Genomic DNA, 19,069 nt, shown 5'->3' on the forward strand with positions numbered 1-19,069 from the left:
ACAGAAGAGCAGGCTAGGCAGGGACTGTCTAGAGTCACCTGAGTGTGTCTACGACATGGGAGAGGGGACCACTGTTCCCTCTAAACTGTGCACGCACACACAGATCCTAAACCCCGTGCACATGGCGAAACACCACACACACAAAAATTTGCACAGAAGAAATTTTTTGCGCACACGGCCTGTCAAAAATTAGAGGGAACATTGGAGGGGAGTCACCTGACTCCACAGACAGATGTTCAGGCTATTCCCTGAACCATGGGGAGTGGTTACCCTACGCCTGTTCTCTGTAACGTTACATCTACACTGCAATAACACCCCCCCACACACACACACAACACTGGGTCTTGGAGCCTGGATCAGCTGACTCAGGCTCGTGGAGCTGAGGCTGCAGGGCAAAAAGTAGCAGTGTAGATGTTTGGGCTTGGGCTGGAAGCCTGGAAGGGGTTGGGTCTCTGAGCTCAAGCCCAAATGTCTGCACTGCAATTTTCAGCCCCAGCCAGAGTCAGCTGATCTGTGCCAGCTGTGCCGTGGGTCTTTTATTGAAATGTAGACGTACCTGACCTGAAATCTCCCAGCTCCCTGTTACAAAGGTGCCATGCAGGCCTAGGCACAGGGTAGCAAGGACCTTGGCACATTGATGTTGATTAGAGATGAAATTTCAGCCTTCAGAGGCTCTCTCAATGGGGAACTCTAATGCAGAGACTCTGGATCCATTGAGAGCAGCTCCTCATTTCTGAACGATTTCCATTGACGTTTCTGGTGATTCACACAGGGCCAAACGGTGAAGTCTTTATTGTCTCCTTACTCAGGAGTTAGCCTGGCAGGAGAACGCCTTGGGGACCTGGCCCATTGGCAGGTTTTTTCAAGCTCACATGTTCTCTCTCATGACCCTCTTCCCCTTCCCTGTGGCCGTGGCAAAGTCACAGTCCTGACCTGATGGCAGCCCACACACTTGCATGGTAACCGTGACTGTAAACTAGTCTGTGACCTCACTGTAAATCCCAGCTAACGCATCTCTCTTGCCCCATGGGAACATAAAGCCAACAAGAGTTCACTACTCGACAGGGACGTTCTGCTCTTCCCACCAGGGGCTACAGCCCATTCAGGCCAATAGTGGGAGCAAAGGTTCAGTCCAGAATAAAACGAGACAGAGGAGAAACATGTCCTGGAACCACACAGAACAGTCTGCAATTGAAAAGCCGGTGTAGCTGCAGCTAGCCACACGCGGTCTCCCCAGGCCTGTCTGGAGAAACTGGCCGCACTGCGGCTTTGTTCCAGTTTTATGCATCTCAGTAAATATGCACCAGCCGATGAGACAATCTGACACACAGAGACCATCACGAAAGCAGCAAGACCAGCAAATAGGAACATGGGAATCTTTTCAGCAATACGGACACAGCCCCTTGGCACACGCATTAACATGGAAAAACACCGTGGGTGCAGAATGCCACCATATTTTAATGCAGTGGTTCTCGTCCTTTGCCATACTAGGACCCCCTTTGCATACCAGCATTCCCCCACCCCCAAGGACTATCCGTTCCATCCAGCCAGGACCTCTCTCTTATTTAGCACTCGGGGGAGAGCTGAGTGAGTTGTGACCTCCTGATAGCTGTTTATGGCCCATCCCCGCAGGTCGTGATCCCTGGGTTGAGAACCTCTGTTTCAATGCACCCCGCTTTAGATGTGGGTCTGACTCATTCTGGTGGCAGGCATTTGGGTATGGAGTCAGCCCCTGTGGTCAGCCCCTCTGGTCGCACAACTAAATTGGCCCCCAACCTCTCAGATTGCTCTTCCCAGCCTCAGTGTCTTGTGTTGTTGTATCATGATCTCTTTGCCACCTGGCCCTTCTTGTGGAAAATCCCACCAGCTGTGATCTAACTTTCCACCTAGTCTCCTTCCCACAGCTTTATCTGGGCACGGTAAGAGACCCCACACTTCAGAACATGCATTTCATGATCACCGTCAGATACCTCAGTTCCTAATTCCAATTTCTTTAGGCCTCTCTTCTTGGGTATTTTTTCCGCTGCATGCAGGGTGGGGATGTTTCTAGCTCACACAGTTCAAGGTGATCCCCAAAGCCCCAGCTCTGCCAATCCCAGCTTATGCACCATGAACACAAATGACAAAAGCATCACAAGGCAGCAAAATGTCACCATGGCCTGCCTGGCTGGGGAGCGGTAGACAGCCTGTCGCTAAATGCGCCTGTTGTTTTTGACACTTAGGAGAGAAACATTGGCATTACCATACTGGCTCACACTAGGACTCCCTCCAGTCCAGTATCTCTGTCTTCAAGAGCAGATGCTTCAGAGGAAAGAACAAGAATCCCTGCCCTAGGAAGGGATGGGATAACTTGCCCCAGGCAATGTAAATTAGTATTAGCATTGTAAGTTTGTTAGCACCTATAACCAGAGGTCCAGAGATCAAAACCAGACTCTGCTAACTGCCACCTCCTTTCGGAGGGAGGGTCTTTGGCATGGGTTATGCAGGAGGCCAGACTAGATTATCATGGTCCCCTCTGGCTTTAACAGCTATGAATTGCCAATAAGCCCAGCCCTGTCTTACCGCGGCCGTGCGGTCCGCCTCGTTTCGACTGCTGAGAATGAAACAGGCCTCTCCGTTATCCATCCTGAAAATACAAAGGGTTCTGTGAATCACGCACAGCCAGGGAGCTTGTTCATCTGACATGCAGTCAGCTAGAGAGTCTCCTGGCCTGGTTTCTGGGTGGTCAGAAAAGATGGCACACGTGGGCACTGCTAACGTTTGCTAGGAATCAGCCCTCCTTCCCATCCCTGTCACATTACAAGAAGGAGCAGAGGTAACCTGCAAGAAGGCCATTTCATGCTGCTGTTAGTAAATATGTAGCAAATTAAATACAACAGACTGGGAACAGCAGGGGTGTTATAAAGGGCCTGATCCCAGTTGTACCAATCAAACCATGTGCATACTGTTCCCTTGGGGACAGTGACTTGATCATGTCTGTGAGCGTCCTGTGGTTACAGGCTGGTTACGGGCAGGGGGACGCCTCCAGGGGATGCTGGGGTTGGTGTGTGTGTCTGTCACTAGCCAGCACAGAGACAACACGGTTGGTGGCTTGCATAGCTAGAGGCTTTTGGTTTCAGGGAGCTGAGCTACAGCGGGCAGAAATGAGGCTGTTTCACGTGAAGGGCAGGTAGCGGCGAGGTGCCTCACAACCCTGAGTACCTCTGGGGAGCATCATGCCACCCCCCACAGAGGGAGCCAAGAGGACTGCGAGCAGATGGCTAGCTCTCTGCACAGGCGGGTGTGAATGCCACAGAAAGCCATCCAGTATTTCTCCACGGTTTTATTTCAGCAGTGGGAGGACCTGGCAAGGCTCAGGTAATTAAACAAGGGAGCTTCTGGCTCTGGCAGGCGGCAGACATGAAACACTTGGTGAGCAGTGGAAAGCGGCTCTAATTGCCATCATCATCTCTCTGCATCTGTCTTGTCTAGTTCGACTGCAAAGTTAACTCAGGTGATCAGCACACGGGTCGGAGCAGCCACGCTGCAGAGCCAGACTCGAGTGTGCCCACTGACTGCATCCACACTGCCACTGCGCTCCCTCGTGTGAGGCATTAGGACTTCTGGGGCCTATCCCAAAGCTCTTAGCTCTGCAGGAAGCTCAGCCGCTCTAGGATTCTTTCCCAGTGAATTGTGGGAGAACTTGTCTGGCACATGGGTTGGGGGGAATGTGAGAAGGCACTAGAGGACTATCAGTGCTCAAATGGTTAGCCTGCATTTGCATTGCAAAGAGGGCAGGCTACCATGGGGTTAGCCTATACCCCACAACAGGCCAGCTAGCCTGAATGCAAAGCACCAGCATACTCAGGGGAGAGAGTTTTGTATGAAGACAGGAGACAGATAAGGGGCTATAGCCAAGTAAAAGCTGGAGTTAACTCTGCAGTGAACACATGCCCTAGGTTTGTATAGTGCCTAGCACAAACAGTGCTGGTTCTCGGCCAGCCCTAGGCACTGTCGTAATAAACACGATTAATAATAAACGTGCACCAGGCAGGGCAGCAGGGATGGGTCATTGCTTCTTAACATTCTGCATTGGAAAGCAACTCTGCACCAGGATCCTACCCGGACTTGTCGGACACAGGTGGTTCCTTGAGTCACCAGAGATGAGAGAGTCCATTGTATGGGGAGAGCCACACAGAGCAGCACTGGGCAAAGGGAAAGGCCTGCCGAATGTATATACAAATCTGCACAATTATACATGCTAGAACTTGCCTGCTTGAACTGCGCTAGGAGCCTCTGGAAATGCATTTCCCAGGGCTTGGCTGAACTGAGGATTTTTGCACCGGAGTAACTTTATCAAAGTGCTGCACCAGAGCAAACCGCGCAGGTGTAAAAAGTGACTTGCACCTGTGTGGCGTACTCTGGTTTCAGGTGTGTCTACACACCCGGTGCAGCTCCTCTGGGGCAAAACCCCTTAGTGAGGACAAGTCTCCAGTCTCCCTTTGTGGCTCTGTGTGGACTGGGGGTGCGGGTGAGGAATGAAACTCACACTTAAAAGACACACAGGTGCCCCTCCAGACACATTTTATCCTGGAAGAGTCCTGGCTGTGATAGTTTCTTGTAAGTGCTCTTGCTCCAGAAATGAGCAATCCACGTGAAATGCACAATATTAAATAGCAAGAAGCTTTACCACATTACTGCACCAAGTTCCCCTGCCCCATGCAGCCCTTACTTGTGTGGGGGCCACATCTCGTTCTAGCTAGCAAATGTTTCCTAATAGTTGGACCAGGGGGCTTGGACTTGCACCTCCTCAACTCCACTTCTGCCCTTACTGCTAACTCAAGTGTGCCCTGGGGCAGGTCACCCAAAAAATAAACACAGAATTAATGTACCTTTCAGGGGCACTGCGAGTCACAATTCATATTTGCAAAGTGCTTTGAGATCCTCAGATCTAGACGGGCAACTATTATTACCAGTTACTTTACTGGATACAGTTAGAGTTACACAGTTAGTAAAAGCAGGTTCTTTGGGGGGTTTTATTCTCTTTTATTTCTCCAGCTCTTGGGGAGAAGGAGGCATTGGACATCCAGGCTCTTGCATTTCGCAGGAGATGATAAATCTGGGTTTTTGTGGCTCCTGCTGTCAATTTCTAGGACTGGCTGCTGAATCCAGAAATAAGAACAAATTTCAATCCATTATTCTAGGCTCCTTAACAACCAGCTAAGTGTAGAGTTTCTTAAGAGAGTTCTACTGGGGTAGGATTGAATCCAAAAGGAACTAGTAATTGGCAGCCTTTAAAGAATTGTAAAGCCCCAATATTACATTTCCAGTCCACCTCTCAAGGCTTGTTATCCACAAAATGAAGGACACCTAGCTAGAGTTCAATTATCTGAAGTCTATTTTTCAGACTTTTGCAGTGATGGCAGAGAAAACTGACATCTGTGGTGCATGAATCTTTCATGACTGTTTAAACTGGGGTCAGACTAACATGCCAGCCTATGAGAGAATGGTGACAGTGATGTTTAAATGTGGGCTTTACTGTTTGCATCAGTTACTGTTTATCTTGAGCTGTCAGTCCTGAAATGGATGGCCTTAATAAGGGCTTTGTCTACACTTGAAATGCTTCCGAGGCACAGCTGTGCCATAGTAATGCTTCAGTGTAGACATACCTACACCGACGGGGTCAGGGTGGAGGGCTTGTCCCGTCACCATAGCTAATCCACCTCCCGAGAGATGGTAGCTAGGAAGAGTTCTTCTGGCAACCTAGCACTGTATCCACTGCGGGTTAGGTCAGCTTAACTACGCCGCTCAGTGGTGTAGCTATTTCACACCCCTGAGTGATGTAGTTAAACCAACTTAATTTTCTAGTGTAAACCAGGCCTTAGTAAGCTGCTTTTCTTCATGGCAGCTTTTCACCTTTGTGTCTGGCTAATGTGAATTGTCCAAATTTTTAGGCAATAGCATACAAAATAGCATGCATTTTAACAACGATGGATTGTAGCCACTGCTTGGAGCTTTGCACTGTAATGTCCAGCATTCCTCTTTTAAAAAACTATATAGCTTAGATTGGCTATTGGGGCCACCCACCAGTGAGAGAAGTTTCCCTGCTGGAGTGTTTTGACTCTCTCATGCTTATCAAGGAAGCTGTATAACAGTGTAAATCAATGCTACATTACAGACATGCACAGTTCTTGCTCTGAATAACAGAGAACACATATGCTGGTAGCCATAATAGGAGTCTTGGAGAGCTATTTCCCTCCAGTACCTCTGTGGGTCTTGCTAGGATTGGCTCTATACTCACTTTGCTCTCATGAGATCCTGATCTTTCAGTGCAGACCCCTGAAGATATATCACTCGCTGAGACCACAGAGGAATCTGAAGGACCCGCCGAACTTGTATATCCATCTCTGTTGGACAAAGTATCACTACGTAGTAATCCTGAAAGAGAAAAGCTAGTGTTTGCTTGTCAGCCTGACAGTAAGATAAGTAAGCTTGGTAAGATCATTTCACTCACCGATTGAGCATGCAATTCTATACAGGTTTCAGCATTACACTATGAATGGTGTGATATCACTTTGCACCAGCGCTGGGATGTCACAAGCATTTGGAAGCACACACAGAGTTTTCCCCAATCACGTTTGCACAATAGCTCTAATGTAAGCACATCTGACAATTGAATTATTAAAAGACTGAACATTTGGCTCAGAAAAGTGGGGCTCTGTGTATTTAGAGAAATTAACAAGACTTAAAAAATGAAATCTATATTGAGCCAAGACTAACAATGACGACAGCGAAATCTTGATTGGTTCTTGAATTAAATGCAAATACAGGGTGCATGTGAGCTACTCTCAATAGTAGTGGGGTGAAAGTTACACCCATTCACTGAAAAACAGTGCTGATTAGACCTGATTATTCCATTAGGAGCTGGGTAAATCATCTGGGGTTCAACAAGCACACATTTTATTTATATAGTATAAGGCATTCAATTCGGTAAACACCTTCTAACATAAAAAACCAACACATTTATATAGGCATATGCAATGTGCTTGGATACTACAGCAACAAGCACTGCAGAAAAACCCAAACTAGCCCCTGTAGAGTGTGTCCACTGTTGTGGCATAGAGGCAGATATGTACTGCAGGCTGTTGAATCTACCAGGACCACTACAACATATATTTCTTCTGTGATGTTTCCATATACTGATTCAGGCATTCTATATAGTGAATTGAAACCAATTACCAGACCATACTGAGGACTAATCTGGTTGAACTGATGTTTTTTACCTCATATGTGTTCCTGTCACATATCCTTTGCTTCCCTCTTCCATGCGCTAAGTGCCGGGTGGTGCTATCATTACCTTCAGCAACGTCTAGCGGCACCGAGAGCTCAGTAAGGATACTTATTAAACTGCTAACAACGGTTGCCCTGAAATAAGACACCACTGCCTTTACCTGCAGCCGGGGATGGGCGTAAAACTCATTCAGAAAGTCCATCAGGAGGTCAATCTTGAGGGAACTGACACAAAGGACAACGTGTTTCTCCGTCTGTGCTCGGTGGCGGCTGTAATTTCCTCCTGATTTCTGACGTTCCATCCAGAGGTACACAAGCTCCTCAAACTGCAAACAAAGGCAGACAGCTTCTGAGGTGGGCTGAATACATTCAAACATTCAGAACACTTTCACGGTTACAAACTGCACATCCATAGTTATTATGTCCCCTGGTTAGCCACATACACCTGTGCAAGGTTAAGAGAGCTCTGAATAAAGGACAGTTGAGTTTATACATGTACAATGTTGTGTGTAATATACAGGAATGTAATCTGTGTTTAATGCTAGGGTGACGGGCATCATGCAAATGCCTGTAAGAGAGAGAGAATGGAGAAGACACAGATAGGGTAGACAGACTGGACACACATGTGTTAACCTATACACCCTCTTGGATATGGGTTGCTTCATTTCAAGAAACATTAAATGACAGACATCCTGAGATTTTCTGTAGCGTACATGCCCTGTACAGTGCTAGGCATGCCTGTATTGTCACACATATGGCTACTCAACACACATGGCAAAATGAACTCACATCACAGTATGTGAACGTACAGCACAGCATATACAGAGCATTTCCGATTATGTTGGTGAATCTCTCTTGTGCTGGGGCAATGGTTGAGATTTCTTTTTGCTTATGGCCCTTTGTGACAAAATTCGTCCCCACAGCTCCCTCGCATGCCATCTTAGCCATTTCTGGGAGGTACCTGCAAACGGTGACAATGTGTTTTCTAGCTATCCTGCTAGCGTGCGCACACGCACTTCTGACTGTTCCATTTAAGGACAGATGGGAAGGAAATTCATGTTGGCTATTCAATCCCAGAAGAAAACCTTTTCTGAGAGCATTTCCCTATTCCCCTCATCTGACACTAAGCAGTGACAGACAGTGAAAACTGCAGACAACAGGCTGTCATTGTCACATTATGCAGTTGGCTGGTGGAGAAGGAGCACTGGCTGGTTTGCTCCCAGACGTGATGCATCGAACGCCACAGCTCAGCCGTTGGTTGACAGTGCCTCAGAGCAGAAACTAAGTTCCCTCCATGCCCTGGGTTGAGAATTCCTCTGTCTCCTCTGGAAATCTCAAATCATGTTCCTGGTCAACTGGTTAGTCAGGTGGAAATCACCCTGCTGCTGGTCCTTCTCACGAGCCATGACATGCCAGCAACACCGGCATTTCTAATATAGGCTGAGCGCATCTTTTTCTTCACGGCTGTGTCACTTACCTGGAGGGGCAGCACGACAAGGGCAACACAAATCATTATCACCACCAGGAGCTGCGAGGGCCAGATCTTTGGGGTCACATCTCCATAGCCCACGGTGGAGAAGGTGACGATACAGAAGTAGAAGGACTTGAAGAGGGAGAGGTTGTCACCTGCTCTTTCTAAATGCTGGATGCCACAGGTTCTGGAAGGAGGGGGAAAAGGGAGCATGTGTCAATTAGGCTTTCACACGGCACTCCATGAACATCAGGTTCCTGATCCTGCAATGTGTAATGCCCTCCACTCCTACTGGTGCCGTGGGGGAAGAGGGCCCTCTGGTGCTTGCAGGAGAATGCCCTAGAAGAAGCCTTGAACCTACCAGACTCATGGGCAGAATTAATCCCTGGTGTATCACCAGTATGGTCAGTGGGATAAATCTGGCCAGCTTGACAGCACTTCTAGTTTAGAGGTTCGATTTGGCTCAGATAACCCGCCCCCTCAATTAACATGCTCACCAGAACGTTACCCCAAACCCTTGACATCAGGTACCACACTCCAGTAGTGCAATGCCACTTATGTAGGCAGCTTGGAGTCCGAGGCCCTCTGTTTCCGACAGAGTGTTGCTGAAAGGTAAACAGGAAGCTCATTCCATCCTTGATATGACTCAGATGACATTAAGGGCTCTCAATCTCATGACAAATCCTCTGGAACCAAGTAGCTTATCTCCTCCGTAGTCAGTCAGCATCACTTGAGAGGCATGCAGGTTAAAAGTCATCTTGGTGAACAGAAATAATGTAGAAGTGGCCTTGGAATTGAATTCCAGTGCTATCCAACAGGCCAGGAAATACATATAGAGTCACAGAGGGCATGAGCTGCTAAAGGCAAAGTGTACTATGGCTTCTTTTTACGTAAAAAGACCCGTCAGGATGTTTAGACCTATCATACTCATCAGCTTTACTTTGTATCTATTTACAGCTTAACTGGTATGTTACATTCCCAGTCCAGATCAGTGGAGATGTAAGAAAATGCCAAAAGCCTAATTAGACACTAACTACCTAACAATGGAAAGAGGTCCATGTAGTTCTAAGTGCATGGCGTAAAGGGTTCTGTTAATTAGCAGATGCCTCCATGGCCCATTAGACAAATGGCAATAGAGCAACCATGGTAACCTCCTCCAGATGAATAGCATATTTAGGAAATGCAGTGGCCTTAATGTACAAGCCATCACAGCTGAATTAGTGTCCAACAAATATCTCCCCTTCGAAAATCACCAGTATCTCCCTGGACATGACAGCACTTATTGCCCTGCTCTGAGCCATGTACACTTACATAAGCCAGCCAGGATCCTGGCATGCTCCAATTAACAAGTTTCGGTTAAAATCGTGTAATTAGAGACAATCATTGGCTCCTAAAACAGGAATTGATCTGCCTGAGGCTAAATGATCAGGAAGACAAAGCAAAGTAAGGAGACTCTCTGAGTCAGTGGAGCGCATCTGATTCTTTTATTAGCCGACAGCACTTCTGAAGATCAGGCTCTAAAAAAGTTAAAAAAACAACAACCCAAAATGCTACAAAAAGGTGTTCTGAACATTGAGGGTCACTTCCAGCTGGTGTAAACTGGTATAGCTCCATCAAAGTCAAATGCTGATTTACACCAGATCTGGTCTTAATCCCATAAAACTAAATACTGACCCCATTGATACCAATGATAAAAGCTCCCCTAGAGCTCAATGGACCCAGGATTTGGCCCTGTATAATTTGTGATGGATGGAGATAAAAAGGCTTGGGAGCTCAGTTTGGTTTGGGTAAACAGCCCTAAACTATGATGCTTTGATCAATATATAGTCCTCTCCAGAACTCTACAGAATCCAACCGGAATCAGACTGGAAAATTCCTGCTGCAGCCATGGGTAGAATCTCCTGCAAGTTTCCAAATCACAGTATGGGGTTTTGGTGCACTCCTCCAATGAAAGCCAATGGGAGCCAGGCAGTTAATCAATCCCAGCACCCACTCAGGGGCATGAGAATTCACCCCTACCCCAAACACTCTATTCTCCGTTGTTCAGGTCAACAGGAAATAGCACCGACAAAGTGCACATGGTAACTTAGCAAGTCGGTTTAGTTGACTTTTCCATTAGACTTTTGAGAGCAAGACAGCTTCTGCTATGGAAGCCCCTTCAGCCGTGCTCCCCCTCCCGGTGTCTCTTTGCCCCCAAGAGCACCACGTAGGAGGGACTGTAACCAAGAGGGGGTGGAAACACCATTGAAACACCGTTGCATCCGATGAAGTGAGCTGTAGCTCACGAAAGCTCATGCTCAAATAAATTGGTTAGTCTCTAAGGTGCCACAAGTCCTCCTTTTCTTTTTGCGAATACAGACTAACACGGCTGTTACTCTGAAACCATTGAATCAATGCCGCTTTTAGTAAAGAAGCTTCTGTCTCTCCCCCTGCCCCCCACCTCCAACAACAGAAGCAACAGCCAGTTAGCAAATATATGATAGGTTATCTGGACACTGACATCTTTGCCCTCCAGAGGTGAACAATATTTCCTCCCACTGCTTAAAGAAGAAACAAATATTTTTGCATGACGATGAAGAGAAGGGAAAGGAGTCAGAAAAAAAAATCAATAGATCAACACTTCTGCCTTTGTGTCTGACTGCTAGCAGCGTGGCCACATGATGATTCTAACCACCTAGAAGAGCACTTGGCCTCAGATCATATCCACAGGGAACAGCAGTGTAATTGGTCTATCGTGTATCTTGCCACATGTCATCATCTGAGGGGCCATACTTCAAAGAGTGATTGAAAAACACTCTCTACTGGGCTGACTTGGTTGTGTTACAACAAAAACAAACAAAAAAAACACCCACAACACATCATGCATCCAAGAGAGGTTTTTATTTTCTTAAGTCACATTCCTATGACATGACTGAGTCTGTTTGTCTCATTGCACGTTGGGCTGGAGCTTCATGTCAAATGGGTAGGAAACTCACAGCCTGCTAAGCAGCCTCCCTACACAACTTTCTGCTCCAGAAAGCTGGGCAACCTGCAGCCGGAAGAGGCTCTAACATGATTTTTCCTGCCACAGCAACAGGATAAAAGTAAGTGACACTCACAGAATAAAGTTTGGCCTATCACATTTCAGACCACCACAGTCTACCACCCTCTGTTAGGGCCCGAGTCACGCACATGACTCCTCACCGAGTAAAATGCTAAGCCCATACGTAAGCCTTTGCAGGATCAAGGCCTTAGCCTTTCCCTCCATCTATTTAATCACTGTCTTATGTCACATTATTTATTTCATGAATGAATGTGGCATGCAGCCAGGTCAAGGGTTTAGAAAAACCAAACAAAACTCCTTACCCTGTGAAAACAAGACACAGCAGGGTGCAAATCAGAATCAGCACTTGATTGAACATGGCGGATTGCGTTCTCTGTATCGCTCGGTGCAGGTCATTCTGAAAAAAGGAGAAGTCACACTTGGTGGACGACTAGGATAAATACTTGGGTGCAAACCTGCCCCTCCGTTACACCTTTGCAACCTTGCTGACTTCCAAAGGGTTGTGAAGGAAGCAAGTCAGGCCAGAATCTGTCCCTTTTAAAAAAGTATCACATGCATTTCTGTAAGGAATAAGTACTGGCCTATTCTGTCCCCAAATCTGAGACACTGCAGAGTGCAGCTCTGAAAATGGCATTGTGAGGCATCACTTCTGAATGCAGCCAAGTTGGGGGGGTGGGGGGGGAGGGCCAAGTCACGGGTAAGGGCATTAGTGCAAGGGATTGTGTGGAAGAGACCAATGATGAAGAGGATCTAGTGACAGAGACTGGAGCGATCCTGTGCATGGAAGGTGAGGAGGAGGCAGTTAAGGCCTGGAGGTAGCAAGCCTGGGTCATGAGGAGGATGTAGAGATGACAGATGGAGGGAAATGGGAAGATAAATGGGAAAAGCCGTTTCTGTCCTGTTGTAACATTGCAAGCTCTTCGGGGCAGGGACTGTCTACGGGTCTGTGTTTGTACAATGCCTAGCACAGTGGGGCTGAATTCTTGGTTGGCCCTTATGCACAGCCATAATAAACATGAAATAAACAAAAATATAACTAATTAATAATAATAAATAATGCACAGAGAATTGTGCCACATGGCTAAGAGCCAGTTTCAAAGTACCCATTAACATGCAATTTAGAAGCATTCTGTGAACACAGTCTTAAGAATTCATCTGTAGTCCCCATGGGCAGAGCTTTCAGAAAGATTCAGATCTCCCGTAGAACTCAAATCCCATTTAGGGACCTAAGTAAGTGGCCAGATTTTCAGAAAAGTTTCTAAATCTGGTACTAAGGGTCACAATGGGAGCTATTGGGTGCCAGGGTCTTTTAAGCATTTGGCCCCAGTTGTGGGTTCTGTGCACTTGAAAATCTGGCCCTAAGTGTAAATTTGAGTCACCCTCTTGGCAGCATAATCCACAGGACAATAGGTCCTAGAGCACATCAGAGCCCGCTACCTCTTGATTTAAGGTAGCAAGTGGAGAGCATCAAGATACTCTCCAAAGATGGGGCATGGTTAAGGACGTCTGAAATTTAGTTTCTCTCTCAATATTAGTGTAAAACAAGCATCCAGAAAGCAACAGTAAGGAGACTGCCAGGCTACTCTTCTGGTTACACTGGAAGGAAGCGGGTGATCTTTGGCTACTCACTATCATGTTTTCCAGGGCGTACTTGGCCAGCCAGCAGTTCAGAAAAACTGGAATAAACAAATTCCGTAAAGGGGACCAGAATATCTAGAAAACAATAGTTATTTGCGGGTTTACTTGAAAAACACTCACAAAAATCAATGCTCCTTTATTAAATAAGTCATTAACAGTCAATTAGCAGCCCTACTCCTAAGAATCTAAATTCCAAAGTTTTGGCAGAGGAATAGATGAGGATAATTGGCCTCAAAGGAGTACAGAAACTGCCTGTTACAAAGGTAGGGTCAGAGCCTCAACTGGCCAGAAGCTGGGAATGGGTGACAGGGGATGATCACTTGATGATTACCTGTTGTGTTCATTTTCTCCGAAGCACCTGGCATTGGCCCCTGGCGGAAGACAGGACACTGGGCTAGATGGAACATTGGTCTGACCCAGTATGGCCGTTCCTCTGTTGGTGCAAGTTGGCATAACACTACTGATTTCAATGGAACTATATTGATTCACATCAGTTCAAGTTCCGGACCTTAGAATAGAGCTTTCATGATCTGCCCCAAGTCGCTGTAGCCGTGACTATACTAGCCAACTGCATGGCTATAATTGAGCAGTATTGCAAACTTGGGGAGATGCAAACACCTGAGACTGGCTGTGCTACATCTTCCAAAGTTGCTGACAGTGGTGGAGCTGAATTATGGCTACCAAGTTTGGCCATGATCCTGCAGTGAGCTCCTTACTGGGGCAGGGGTCTTGATTACATCTGCCAGTATCTGAGTAGGTCACAAACAATGCGGTCTCAGGGCTGATGGCAGGCAGACCATCTTCCATACAATCCTAGAGAGTTATGCAACATGTTCACAACCAACCATGGAACCAGGAGAAATGCAGCTAGTCCTGGGTTCTGACATGAAAATGAAACCAGCTGAATTTCATGAAAAGCATTTTGAACCCATCAAGAAACTGGAAAATGTAAACAAAAATGAACATTCTCCACAGAAAGTCATTTGTTACTGAAAAAAAGATTTGGAGGAGAGGACTTGACCTGCTCTTAACATTTCCTGTCATTGGACAGATGCCCATTAATCATGGTTTCATAATGAAAACATTGTAGCATAGCATTTATTGAAATGTGATTGGTTTAAAAATGTCAAGAGCAAACACTTACTGTGATTATAAAGGGCACCGTGTTGATCATTTCAAGGATGAATGAAATACGAAAAATCTGCTCCCAGATGTTTCCCTGCAGAATGAAAAAAAATTAATCGTTTAATTAAATAATCCCAGAAGAATACTGAAAAGGACAATTTAAAAGGTTCCGATTTGGGTCATTTCCAGTTGTTATGATGTTGTAGCAGCCAGGAGAATGCTGGGTATTTCACGGCAGGCAGAAGCAGCCCTGGTCCTTTTCCCAAAGAACTTATGATCTACATTTTAGATAAGACATGAGGAGCAAGCAGGAAGGTGATGAGATGTGGGAGGTCAGTGGATTATTTCTGAGTGAAGTTTAGTTTATGACACAGTCAGCAAAGACCATTAGGCTATCACCTCCTTGAAGCAGGACCGTGTCATATTCTGCCAGAACACTGTCGGCACTCACACTGCAACCACGGAATGGGTGCTAGAAAGAAGAGCAGGAGAACAGAGGGCCAGTGCACTGGCCTTTGACCTTGAATGGAGCAAGTTTTAACCCCGTTTAGAGGCCTCTGGATTTCCAGGGAACCATTCTGCTTTCAGGAGCAATTTTCCCAGCTCTCTGTCTTTTTCAAGGTAACTAGAGCTTTTTAAAAGCCTCCCTAGGGTTGTCCTCCCTCTGTTGCCCTCTGGGGTGGGTGGAGCAATCAAAAAGAATGGGAGACATCTGTTCACAACAGAGCCCTGTTCTGACGAACCATTGTATCCTGCTCACTACCAAGCATTGAATTCTAACTTGGGAGGCCCCTGATTGTGGACAGACAAGCTTTCCCGGGACTCCTCGGTGTTCTGTTTTAGAGACACTCCAGATTCTCTTTGAGAAGGAGTAAAATGAGAGCACTTCTAGGGTTTTTCCTGGCTGGCCATAGGCAATTTTATACGGATATCTCTTTGGATTCCCCCTATTCCAAAATATTCTGTGCTCTGTGCGTCTTTCCTTCATCCAGGTGGGTGCATCGGCAAGAGTCAATGAAGGGCTTAGGTAGGACATGAAATCAAATGTGAGCAAGGGAAAACTCCCTTTCTGCCCAGCTACTGGAATATATTTACTTGAACTTGTGATGCCTCAGAGAAAGATATACAAGAAAAGACAAATAGCCTCTATATTGTCTGAACAATTCCCACAACAGAGACGAGAAGAGAATTTCTAGGCCTGATTCCCTCTTGCCTCATTTACATTAGCGCAAAGTGGTTGCAAAATGCCACCAAAAATCAATGTCTTGCACCCGCTTTGTACTAGTGGAAGCGATGCACAAAGGGTCAGCAATGGAGAATCAGGCCACTCCTGTCTCCCTCTCTCTGCAGCCAGTTTGCAGAGCCTTCCCACCAGACACAAGACTGTAGAACCATCTGATTAAAGCGACAGGATTTTAGGGATCATCATCAGCTCATCTGCCTACAAGCCTGAGGATGAGAGAGGGCATCCAATGTGCTGCAAACCTTATTGAAAACCCAGATGGGGTTCCCTCTAAAGGACACATGGCTGAAAAGGCCAGCGCTGATATACCCATCTACACACAGCATGACGAAGCTGCCCAGAAAAATATCACAGGCTAGAAAGATCAAAAGAAAAATGCTCCAGAGGACTCTGAGATGACTGTTATTGAGGCCTTCTTTCTCTGAGGGTAGAAGGAGCCAGAGTGACAGTCCTGTAGGTAGAAGTCTTCTTCTCCTCCACAGAAGAGATGAAGCAAGGAACGGCCCCCACCATGCTGCCCCCAACCCCAGCTGGTCGGAGAACCGCGATGGCTAAGAGGGTATTTCTATCTCAGTGGCTTCTAAGCTGAGGCCACCACAAAAGGTGGCGGTTATGAGACGGTGCAAAACCAAATGACTCCGCCATTGCACACACCTGACCGGTAGCGCCCAAGGAGACTGGGGGAGAAAGGAAGAATGAAGTTCAATCAACAAAACGAAAAGAAAATCCATGTTGTTTGAAACGTGCCCCATTTGTGCTAGTTTGGAGATGCCTTTGTGGGAAATCTCAGTAAATGATGCAGAGCATAATCCGTCTGCCTGGGCTGTAATGAGAATAGCGGTGAACAGCTATGCCGATGTGCAGAAAACTGGTCCAAGGGGGTTTCAGGCACCTGGCAGAAGGGAGATAAAATAGCTGTTATGAATCTAATAGCTCTGTGGCAAAAGCGGAATTTACAGGCATTGGCGTGCTCAGCCTCACTTCTGAAGGCAAGGAAGATTTAACATCGCAGCTGAGCTCCTGTCACAGGCCAGCTGGCCCTTTATGGGGAGCTAGGCTCAGTCTCGCCTTTGAGGGCTAAGCTACCCACCCGCAGCTGACCCTGACTGGCTGGGATCAGGTGGCTGTTTGGTTATCAGACCCAGCTGGGAAGGAGCCAGGTGATTTCCATACAGGTCTGAGAGAGCTCAGCTGGCGAGACAGCTGCAGGAGGGAGGTTGCCTCCAGGATCTAGCCCTGAAGGGAGAGGGTGTCAGGAGAGAAGGAGGCTCCTGAAGAAGGCCAAGCCCCAGGAAGCTGGCACGGAGGAAGACTGGGAATAAGGATCCAGACTGGGGGGAAGGACTTTGAGGGCGGGGGGAGCCCTGAGGTCAGTGGCTCGGGTAGGGGCTGGGTCCAAAGGGACAGAGCTCTGTGAGACAGCAGAGTGAAAGGTCACCCAGGAGAGTGGAAGGCCCTTTCATTTCCTTTGTTAAGTCCCTTTCCAGGGCTGAGCGGGACAGCTGTCGGACAAAGCCTCCCGAAGGGAAGCTAGACCGGACACCAGGGCGTGCTGTGGGGGCTGACTCTGCCACAGTCCCTTTTACAAAGGTCCGTCCATTGGGAACCACTTCTTCCCAGATCTTCCACCCATTTCGGACCATGTCGATGGTTGTGGCTAGACTCCCCAGAAGCTGGGCATGGAAGACAGGGGACGATCACCCCATGAGTGCCCTGTTCTGTACACTCCCCCTGAAGCTCAGGGATGGGCCACTGTCGGAGACAGGATCCTGGACAAGATGGGCCATGGACTGTCCCTACATGGCAGCTCTTATGTTCTCATGTACTCCACCGAGCACTCACGCTGCTCAGTCCTACAAGGGGCAGCACACTCTGGCCTGAAGAAAGCATGGGATTGAAGTCAGTGAGACTCCTTGTGAGCTTAAAGGCAGTCACTTGCTTCCAGGCTTTGCTGGTGAACTACTGACTTGGAGTATTCAGCACCAGACAGGATCAATCCCTGTGACAGGACTCAGCAAGAGAGCTGCTTGGAGGTGTCAGGGGCCAAATGCTGGTAAGCATCTTTTATTTGCTATATGAAACAAATTGACTTTCCTTCTCTTGCAGGAATATTTCCCTTGTGTGCCTACCGAAGAGTGTTTGTTTCAATTCAGCGAGCTCAGTGATGGGTGAGAGCTGGGAGACTTTCATGCACATTAGAGATGAGATTCAAGCTGCAGAATTCAGATCAAAGTTTTTAATATTCTGATATTCAGTGGGTGCTTGGATCTGAGATTTGTTAGACCTATTAAAAAAAAAAAAGACACAGGCCATTTGCAAAATTCAGTCCAGGTTTGAATTTCAAATGCCCACAGTAAAGCTGTGTAGGGAGCGATCTGAGAAGAGCAGCTGCTGCAGAGTGAGAGGGAATGAGAAAGGAAAGACTGCCATCGATTTCAAGGAGTGTTTGATCGGGCCTTAAACTTTAAATCCATTACTTGGAGGGCTCTTACCTTGTAGCTGAGATAGATGAGAAGCATGGTCTCTAGGAAGCTGATTAAAGCTACGCTAACCTGAAAAAAATATAAAAGAATATAATTGCCTGGATTTGAGCTGAAGCATCATCGAAGAGGTCTGAGGCTATCCAGCCACTTAAATGGTCTCGCCAACTGAACATTCCCACCTGGTTTACAAACAACGAATATGAAAGTTGCCAACCACAGAGGCTGTGAGGACTTTACTGAACCCCAGGAAAATATGGGAGTGGCACAGATTGGGGATAACAATGGGAAATCCGCCATTTCCACTTCACACTTCTTTTGTCAAACTTCAGAGATATCTGCCTGCTCTAGACAGTGCTTGTATCAGTGCAACTATGCTGGCTGGGGGGAGGGGGTGATTATTTTGATTTAACAAATAATAATTATGCTGATACAGTCCCTAGTGTGGAGGCAATTATACCGATACGGCTTATTCCCTTTATACCCATAGAACTGCATCCACACAAGGACCTGTGCTGTTTTAACCGTACTGGTATAGATAAATCAGTGCCACTTCAGGGTTAGACAAATCCGTGGGCTGAAATCCTAGCCCCACTGATGACAAGAGGAGTTTTACTATCGAGTTTAATGGAGATGGGAGTTTACCTTTTTTAAAAAATTCATCACAGGGAAATTTTTCACCAATAAAATAACTCAGAGTAAAAATAGCCAAACACGTTGGACCCATGAAGCCTTCCCTTCTCCCAGCCGAGAACATCAAAAGATCAGAGATAAAAAGACTGGGGCAGTACGGGAGGGGG

The 19,069-nt window shown here is 46.9% G+C and overlaps 1 protein-coding gene across 7 annotated transcripts in view; it reads right to left on the reverse strand.

Annotated features, from left to right (window-relative positions):
• KCNT1 (potassium sodium-activated channel subfamily T member 1) overlaps positions 1 to 19,069 on the reverse strand; it is a 201,179-nt gene that overhangs the window by 44,841 nt on the left and 137,269 nt on the right. For all 7 annotated transcript variants that reach the window (XM_048823209.2, XM_048823210.2, XM_048823208.2 and 4 more), the window contains 8 exons: positions 18,282 to 18,341; positions 14,566 to 14,640; positions 13,413 to 13,496; positions 12,086 to 12,180; positions 8,747 to 8,927; positions 7,431 to 7,595; positions 6,281 to 6,417; positions 2,563 to 2,626 (listed from right to left, as the gene is read on the reverse strand). In XM_048823209.2, the coding sequence (XP_048679166.1) occupies positions 2,563 to 2,626; positions 6,281 to 6,417; positions 7,431 to 7,595; positions 8,747 to 8,927; positions 12,086 to 12,180; positions 13,413 to 13,496; positions 14,566 to 14,640; positions 18,282 to 18,341 (861 nt within the window). The remainder of the gene's footprint in view (positions 1 to 2,562; positions 2,627 to 6,280; positions 6,418 to 7,430; positions 7,596 to 8,746; positions 8,928 to 12,085; positions 12,181 to 13,412; positions 13,497 to 14,565; positions 14,641 to 18,281; positions 18,342 to 19,069) is intronic.

Source organism: Caretta caretta, chromosome 16 (assembly GCF_965140235.1).
Source record: "Caretta caretta isolate rCarCar2 chromosome 16, rCarCar1.hap1, whole genome shotgun sequence".
NCBI classification, from domain to species: Eukaryota; Metazoa; Chordata; order Testudines; family Cheloniidae; genus Caretta; species Caretta caretta.